Here is a 9,967-nt window from a genome sequence, read left to right on the forward strand (position 1 = left end):
GCTTAATTAGCTTTCTTACTGTTTTTAAAGCAGTTTATTAGTATAAGAAATTTTTGAAATAAAATTTTTTGTACTAAAAAATTGCTTTAGAAAGCAGTGAGATCAAAATTAATGCTTTGTGTACATATACCTGCTTAACTCACACAAGCTCAGAAGAACCAATGCAATGATGTATGAGATGAATTATGAATATTTATTTGATCAATTATCCATATATTTATTTGATCGGATATGGATTTTAATATAATTTTAACATTTAAAAAATTATGGAATTAAATTTAGGATTGCTGGAACTTCTCGATGAGACGAACCTAATGACATAAAAAATGATTCGAGTTGAGTTCAAATGGACTCAAATCAAGAAATTGATGTGCGGTTTAAAATTTAGGATTTTAATTCGAAGAGCAAGAGATTTTCGATTTTGCAAGCTTATATTCAAAACGATTATTTCAAAGAGAGGAATCCAATGAGTCCAAGATCACTTAATTCTAAGAGCATTAAGGCACTTGAATTTAAAAGAACGGTCTATGATTAAAGGAATCAAAACGAGTCATTTAATCGAGTGTTTAGATATTAGGGCTAAAATTATCTAAATACTACTCAGTAAAATTATAAATAAACTCTTATTCTTGATAGCTTGGAGATTTGAATAATCCTAAAAAATTTTGCTCAACAATTAATGCTAATGAACATTGCCAACAATCATCACAACCTGATTAGGTTATCTGACCACCATTATCTGGCAATTGATACTCAACTATCATCGTTCGACCCCCATTACTCATCCGCCGTCATTCATCTAAATGCTATCATCTAATTGTTATAGTTTGACTACCGTCATCACCATTCATCACTTATCCAGTAGCTATAACTATAAGAGACCAAATTAGTGTTTTGTCCATACATTGTAATTAGGTGTTCTCCAATTAAGCAGATGGATGGCTTCTGTAATCCCTTATATAGTGAATTATTTCAACTTAAGTATATCTCATCAGTTTTCCCCTTTCCAGGTCTTTCATATAAAACTCTGATGTTTCGAGTGCCCTTTCTTTTTTATGTTTGTTTGTGAAATATTTATGCAAAACTAAGACGTGAGTAGGGGTGTCAATTTCAGGTCACGGGTCAAGTTCGGGTCGAAACCGGAACTGACCCGGGTTCAAACGGGTCGACCTTACAAACAGGTTTGAAATTCGAACCCGGACCCGACCCGGCGGGTTGTCGGGTTCACCTGACCCGACCCGATTTAGGGTTCTGCCGGCGCCGGAACGTCGGAATGGCGGCGGGCGGACGACGGGCGAGGGGGTGGACGACGGGCGACATGCGAGGGCGGTGGCAGCAGCTATAGTTGATGATATCCGACATACATTTCAAATATAATTCACTTTTAGCTTTTTTTTTTTTCTTCTAATTTTTATATTCTTAAATATATAACTTAAAAAAATTAAATATTTCACTTTTATTATTGAGCACTGTCGCTGTTATACAGCTATAGAAGCCTGGTAACAAACGATGGATCCAAAGTTCAATTCAACAGTCCTTTGATCCACTCTACAAGCCTATAATATAACCTTTTGTTACTTTCCTGATGTGGCTTTGATTCTCTCTTTCAAATGGAAAAATGGTGAAATCAGTGGTAAAGCAATAATTAAGGCTTCGTTTGAGACGGCATTTTTACTGCTTCTTGAAGCAGATTTCTAGTATAAAAATTAAAATTTTTGTACTAAAAAACTGTTTTAAGAAGCAGTAAGAAAGCCGTCTCAAACGAAGCCTAAAAGCCCAACATTGTTATCCATATTATTATGGAGATAGAAGTAGCCTCCTTGATTTCATTTGGGAAAGCTTTCTTACTACTTTTTAGTATAAAAATTAAAAAATTTGTACTGAAAAGCTCATCTCAAACAAAGCCTTTATCGATTTTGCCATTACTTGAGCAAATATCCTTTGAGGACTTGTTGTATTTGTAGCTTTTAAGGGATGAAATTAGGGTAATTTCAACAAAAAGAATGGACGTCATATGTGAAGGTCTTAATGGATTTTCTTTGATCGATGTAGATGATTATCTTTTTTTAGTTTGAAATAAAATGAATGCAATATAAAGTCCAACGATAATCGTGTTTGGTAGCCGGCGGCGAGGGACAATTAGCAAGACAATACATGCCGCGGCGACTATGCTGGCCAACGATTGGCAATATCAGTCGGAATGCAGTGATGGCAGCCTGGCAGGCAGTAGTTGGTGAAAAATTTTTTTGCCGAAAAGGAATTATTTTAGAAAATATAAAAAATCAAATAAAATTTTACTTTCTCATCAAATTTAATATCAAAATTTTAAATATCTCATATTTAAAATATTTTATATTTCATTTTCAACCAATCAAATAACTTATAAGAAAGTGGTGCATTTCCATGTGCGCTCACATGCATCCCTCTTCGCAGTCCGATCAATTTGTAACCGGAATCTCTGGTTTATGTCCCCACTTATTACCTGTATTGTTAGAACAGCAAACACCATAGCCTCCCAACCAAATTAGTAGAATTTTGTAAAAGTACACGTGGAACCTTATGATAGGATATCAATCACTGTGTACGATTTGGGTACTGGATTACTGGGAAAGGAAAAGGACACGTCAGCTTTCGCTGCCACGTGCCAAACCAAGCCCGAAATTGCGGGGCCCGCGGCTTCCACCCGTGATATCTCCTGGTTGCAGCGGTCCATTTGGCTAAAACAATGCGCTGCAGGGATGGCTACACGAAACTATTGGGTATGGCGTGGACGGTAGTTAAGACCGGTAGTACACGTGGCGAACAAATAAACCAGCTGTACGCTCTTTCGTCGGATTATTCACGAGGAGATTATTTGCAATTTGCCAATTATTAGATGAGATAAAAAAATAAAATAGCTCAGATATATTGTGATTCAAAATTGAGGGATATATTTCTATTTATATTTATTTATATAATGTTAAAATTACTAAATTACATCAAAATATTATTATTATTTATTTATTTTAAACAAAACAGTATCACAAATGATTATTTGGCTCATTCTTAATTTATCATTTTGTCAAATGCCATCAATTTTATTTGGAACAATTTTCTTACTATTTTATAAAGTTAATTTTTAATATATAAATTTATTGGCTTAAAAATTATGATCTACCATCCTTTACAATAGCCAACTATTTAAAGAGGAAAATAGAACTATCTAGACTAAGGAATGTAAACTAATCCCTAAGCATAATATAAGCAAAGATGTTCCTACATCATTCTCCCATTGCGTAAAAAAAAGGCTCGACTCCGTCGAGACGCATTATTGAAAGAGAGGTTGTTGCAGAAGACAGATTCCCGGATCGAAGATTTTGTTCTCAATATTTTCAAAATTAGCAACTTTTCTCTCCATTGAAGCCTCGGGTACAACAGATGCAAACTTTGCCATATTGCAATTTGAATGCTGCCTAGTAGCACTGAGCAGAGCCCCCCGCGTTTCTGAATGGGGGCCATCCGGAATGGAGTTGATCAAGTTCAATGCCTCTTGCAGGAGATCAGCACGGCCAAACAGATCAACCATGCAGGTGTAGTGATCAGGCCCCGGTTCAATGCCATGAACAGACCTCATAGAATTTAAGTAATGATTCCCTTCTTCAACTTTGGTACAGTAACCATATATGAGAGAACTGAGGGTGAGGCCATCTGGTTCCAAGGAGCACCCAGCCAAATCTTTGAATAGTTTTATGCCTTCCTCTAAAAGACCAAATCTTATATGTATAGAGGCTTCTTTTGCTGCTCGAAGGCTAGAATCCTCTGGTGGAAGTAGCTTACACAAAGCTAATGCCCCCACGAAATTCCCAGATGCTGTCAACTGTACAATCTGGGCACCAACAGGAACATGTAAGAGACCATAAATTGAACTTCCTACTGCAGCAATAGCACAGTTATTACTTTGTTGAAGGAGATGAACATCCCTGAGAACAATTGTCTGAACCAAAGGATATGGAGCATAAAGAGAGCATATCTCAACATGCCTAGGTAGGCGAGCTAATCCATATGGCTTGTGGTTGACAATAGAGCTGGGGGCCTCAGACCAACATATCCTGCCATCTTGTATAAGTTTTCCATTTTGGTCAACAAAAACTCCAACGTCATCCTTTCCTAAGATAAGCTCCCCAGAGGGAAGAGGAACAACTAAGGGAATGCTCCTTCCAGAAGAGAATACTTTTGACGTTGCTCCAGTCGTACTGTTCAGTATTATGTATTCCTTCCCAATCCCCAAGCAAATGTTTTCACCACACCATGCCATAGACTTCACCTGATCGGATACACCAAACTCCTTAACCTCCACAAATTCACGACCACCTAACAATCATAATTAAAATCAAGTCGACCTTTTGCTAAGGTGAGAAAAAGACGAAAAACCAGCCGCGCACCATAATTTTGAATCTAAAAACGTGTTATTCATCAACCCACGATTAGTTGCATGTATTAAAAAATAAATATTTAAAAAAATAACATTCTTGTGCATGCATACTATTTCACTTCCATGGCATTCACAATTTACAAAAGCATACCCGTTCCCTTCAAACATATGCAGCAGTTTATCTTAACAGGACACATTGCCCTGAATCAGAAAAGGATACAAATAAATAACAACATTTATCGCAGAACCAAACTTACAGCAACCTGCACAGTTCATCTCTTACTCTAAAGCTATGTGACTATGTCACCTAAATATTAACGCTCAGTCAAAATGGCGAATAAACCCTTTCGTCGATTCAAAAATGGTGGTCGGGCAAGGAAAGGTTCCATGTGGGGGTCGAGTGGTGGAGGTTTCTATGGTGGAAATCAGGCGATAGAGGTCCGACAATAATAGTCAAACAGTGACGGTTTCTGAGTTTCTGTGACACCTCCAAAATCAAAGTGTTATTTTAAACCAGTCTATCCAGACTTAAGTCAGATATTCCATTGAATTTTTGTGTTTGAACTCCTTTGCATGTGTTCGAAAATAATCTATGTGCATTAAAAAAGGTCTTCATGTGTTTTGGAGTGAATTTAGGGGGTTATGAATGCATGTTTGTGAAATTTAGAATTTTCTCCTATAGCGCTCGTCGTGGTGCTTTAAGGAATTTGGAAATTAATTCAAAGTTATGAAATTTTGAATGTGCACCTTGGCGCCAACCCAATTTTTTATATTAAAATTAACATTTTTTTGCTATTTTGTCTCGTTTATTTCATTGATTTTGGAGAGAGAAAAGATGATTTGAGCAACTTTGGGTATTTTTTAGTCGTTAGCCCCGTTCTGAAAGTTGTTCAAATCGAGGTAGTTCACATTATGCTAATATAAGTTTTCAAAAATATGAAAATTTTCTAATTTTTTTTTATTAAATTTATATTTTTGTTATTAAAAAACAAGAACTTTGCACTGATAAAACTTTCAACACGCAATTTTTTTTATGTTATACAAAGTGAGATTTTGGATATTTTCTAGAAATTTTACAATTTTAAAATATATGCAATTTTTATTTAATAAAAATAATCTAAATTCTTAAACTAGTATAATTAAAATCTTATTAATGTTTTACACAATCTCTAATCATTTGATTTTTTTTTAAAGTGATATTTTTGCTTAGTAAAGGTTTTTGTTGCTTGCCATCAAGGTATGTTAGCAAATTCTAGAATATATTTATTTACACATTAATCACTGCAATGCATTAAAATATGTGCCTAATTGATTGAAATGAATAATTATGTGGAGATTTGAAAGGAGTGAGGAAAGTTTTGTTCTGATAATATATGTGTATTCTGCTTTAGAGTTGTTGAACTCTGTATATTACTCAAAGTTGTTAAACTCTATATTATTGAACTTTAGTCATTGGTTCAATGTTATTGAACTCTATATGTTGGAAGGCATAAGTGTCAGAGTTATTTAACTCTGTTAGTTTAGAATGATATATAAAGTACTGGTGTATTTTGCCTAAATTTTTTATAATTGCTTTTATTTTTTTGCTCAGTTTTGATTTTAATACTTAGTTAATATTTAATAAAAGAAATATTTAAAAATTTAGATCGGTATTGTGGCTTGTTGAGTTGTTTTAGCTCACAATGATTTTGCGTTTTAATTTTAGGGTCTAGAATTTGGTTGGGTAGATGTTTAGGATTTGATTTAAGTGTGTATATGTATTATTCTATTTTAATTTTTGTATACTCATAACTAGCTTTTATTATGTTCTGCTCAGTATTCTCCTTTCCATAACATATGATATAGCATTATTATTATATATACATTTTGATGTGAAATTAAAGAAATTTTATGGATAAGTGCGTATTAACACTTTGGATTTTTTTTAATAGCTATGTAGTTTGTTTGTTGTTTTAAAACTTTAAATAAGAAGAAGAAATCTAAAAAATATTTAAACCTGGACATTGGGATTTGCTTGTTACAACTCAATAAAATAAAATATTTCCTATCAGTGGGTCTTGGCGGTTGGATTGTGATAATTGGGTGGTGGAGGTCCAATAGCAGCGATCAACTAATAAAGGTCCAATGATGATGGTATGGCAATCAACCAGTGAGAGTTCACTAGCTGTGGTGCTTGGGTGGAGGTCCTAGGTTCTTTATGCCTTTAAGTTTTCTTAAATCTTTAGTGAATGATCCTCCTCATGTAGAGAGTGAGTTTTGGGATTGACATGCCCTATAAATATGAAGAAAATTCATAACACTCTATTAGATGATATGCATTGTGTCCTTCTATCATAGATTGTTTCTTCAATATTTAATGTCTTAATGACATGAAAATTAAGCGATTCTGAGCTTTTTTGGATTTATCTCATTAGGTTGTACGATTCAATCATAAGTATATTAAATTTAGAGATCATTTGGTCAACTAATTAATGTTCTAAAGATTTCATTTTACTTGAGGCCATTGATTTGGATATGTCAGACTCTGATTGGACAACATTTAGTATTATTGAGTTCATATTGTTGAGACGTTAAGTTTGACTATAAGATTGTCAATGTCAAGAGTTCGAATGATTATAAATTTAATCTTAAAAGTTTTACATTCAAATAAGCCTTGAGATTTATGCTTGATTAACAAAGATTTTTGATGGCATACCATAAGTAAATGTAAAAGTTTCAATATTATTTTAAAATGATATAAATACAATATGAAAGCTCCCTATGAAAACATTATCAAAATAAATCTTACTCATTTAATTTATTATCAAATAAAAATTATATAACTTTTAATTTTTTAACAAAATATATTACATTATCTTAAATTAAATTCAATAACTCTTTTTTATTATATGATAGATAAAATTTTTGATGAATTATAATTTATAGCTTTGTCACCTTAAAATATTCATAGAATGATTCAAACTAACTTATAAAGAGACCGCCATTATCTAACTAAAAAAACTCACTAAATGATTATTTAAATTTTAATACAAAATAAAATAAAATTATATCTCACCCAAAATAAATTGAACAATTCTAACACAAAGTCAATAAATTAATAGACTTAGGGTCTTTTTTAGGTAGTTTTCTTGCTTCTTTCCTTTTCAAACATCAAACATAATTAATTTCGTTCGGCTATTATTTTCACACCATTTTTCAAAATGTTCTATTGTGGAAAGCTACTTTTTGACAACTAGAGTAGCAATAGTGATTTCTTTGCAATAATTTTACAACCAACTTTATAAAAAATTACAGTCATCCCAAATAGACCTAAAATTTTAATAAACTCAAGAGAATCTATCAATTTCAAGCGATAAAAATTTTACTTTTAAATTGTTAGGGGTACTGATATTTCTTAATTTAATAAAATATGAATAGTATTATATATATGCTTAGTAAATAATTTTATATTGATTTTTGCTTCATCCAATTAAAATAGGGGCTCTAATTGTATGTAAATCATCTTTAAATATTAAAGAAATAAGACAACTTAATTAAGATGACCTAATGAAAAAATTGATCACAGAGAGTTTTAAAGCCCTAAGATTTATTTTGAGATATGTGCAATGCATAAATAATTTATGTTGTAATTATCTCAAACTAAATCAAAGAACTTTAATGCTTATTTTGATAAAATATTTAGTCATCCTATCTTGATATAATTTTTTGTAAACAATTTTTTTCTTAGGATGAGATTTAAAAGTTTTGAATTTACTTCAAAATAAATATAGAATAAATTATTTATGTAATGCACTCATTACAAAATAATTTCAAAAATTTTAACGCTCATCATTAACATTTTTTATCGCAAATACTTAATACAAATTTTTTCCATTAATTGTGTTTGGGATAAGGGACTATTGGACATATTCTCATTGCTTTACTTTTTGGACAAAAAACTACAATTTCATTTAGCTATTGTTTTGTTGATGTTTTTTCACTTTATTTTAGAGCTTTTACTAGTAAATAGTTGATTTTTGTAATTAGAGAAGCTAAGTTGATTTATCTATAACAACATCACAATCAACTTTATATAACACTATAGCTGCCTCAAACAGACCCTCAATTAAACTATAAAACTTTTAGATTTTTGTATGTAAAGTTTAATTTTAGTGAAAATGAAATAATTAAATTTATATTTATAATTTTCTATTCAACTTTAATGAAAATGAAAATAAACTTTTATTAAGTCAACATTTTGAATATGCAACATTTTTGAATTATGTGTTCGAACTTTGTTCAAACCATGCATGGCCAAATATAATTCAAAGCTTATTTAAATATGTTTTAACCATGATAAAACAAAGTTCAAATAAAGTTATAACTAGATTTGAACTAAGGACCCTTTCATGGTGAAGTTATGTGGTGGCCAATTATTTTTTTATGGCAAATAAAGTATTGACAATATTGTATTCTATGAGAGAGAAAGAAAGATTTTTATTGAAAAATTAAACAAATATTTGATGGTACAAAGAAGAATTTTACTTGAAGATTGAAATTTTATTTGATGTACCACTTTAATATAACGCAATCCATAATTTCAACTCCTCAAATTGGCCTATTAATAGATTATGACCTTGCTTTTTTTTTAATAAGATATTTATATTCATTCAACATCAATCACTCAAATGTGCATGTATACATACATACATACATATATACATATACATATACATATATTTGTGCATGTATATTGCTAATGAGAATGATATATAGATTAGTCAATCCACCATCTTTTGCTGATGTATATGGTGATATGGACATACCACGTACAGATGTACGTGGTGTTGCAAACATATAAACTGTAGATGATGATGGCTTCATGAATACTTTAATATTATGATATCCAATGGAGATTACAATCTTAGTTTTTGATTTACCTAAAATTGATAATCATGTGAGAACTTATTCTTTAGGTATCTTGGGGCTAAAATCAATAATTCAATATACGAAGAACACAAGGATAACTCCCATACAATGAGGGCTAGTACTTGAAAGTACCTCTAATTCAATTGATACTAGCATAATGACATTATGCTTACATTTATCCTAAAATTGTGTAGAGGTTGGGAAACTTTTTGAGAGCAAAGAAGGGTTAAAGAGGATGTTACATCTATATATGATAAAAATGAATTATAGTGTTTAAGGTTAAGAAATTAAATAAGTATCTATAGTGTATCTATTGCACTTTTAACAAATATTAAAGAAACTTGTGAGCTATAAATATATTTGAGAGTAGAAGCCATGAATCATAACACATTTGCACTTTGGATGTTAGTTTGAAAAACTAATGAAAAACTCAACCATAGCTCAGTGAACAAATAATTGAGGACATAATCTTCGATTTTAATCTTAATTTAAAGCAAATGAAGATTATATTAATATGAAGAGGGAATATATTATTAATTTATCCTATGAAATGGTTTAATAATATTCTTAGTAATTTATCACTTATGTAAGTGGGTGCCTCAACACATCATTTCAAAATATACCATCTTATATACTTATTCTACAAAG

At 31.3% G+C, this 9,967-nt stretch overlaps 1 protein-coding gene across 1 annotated transcript; it reads right to left on the reverse strand.

Annotated features, from left to right (window-relative positions):
- Nucleotides 1–3,307: 3,307 nt before the first annotated feature.
- On the reverse strand, nt 3,308–4,294 carry LOC110105743 (vacuolar sorting protein 39-like). Its single transcript, XM_020835351.1, has one exon. The coding sequence runs from the start codon at nt 4,292–4,294 to the stop codon at nt 3,308–3,310; it is 987 nt and encodes a 328-aa protein (XP_020691010.1).
- Nucleotides 4,295–9,967: the final 5,673 nt, after the last annotated feature.

The sequence above is a fragment of the Dendrobium catenatum genome, unplaced genomic scaffold (assembly GCF_001605985.2).
Source record: "Dendrobium catenatum unplaced genomic scaffold, ASM160598v2 fragScaff_scaffold_133, whole genome shotgun sequence".
Lineage (NCBI taxonomy): Eukaryota > Viridiplantae > Streptophyta > Magnoliopsida > Asparagales > Orchidaceae > Dendrobium > Dendrobium catenatum.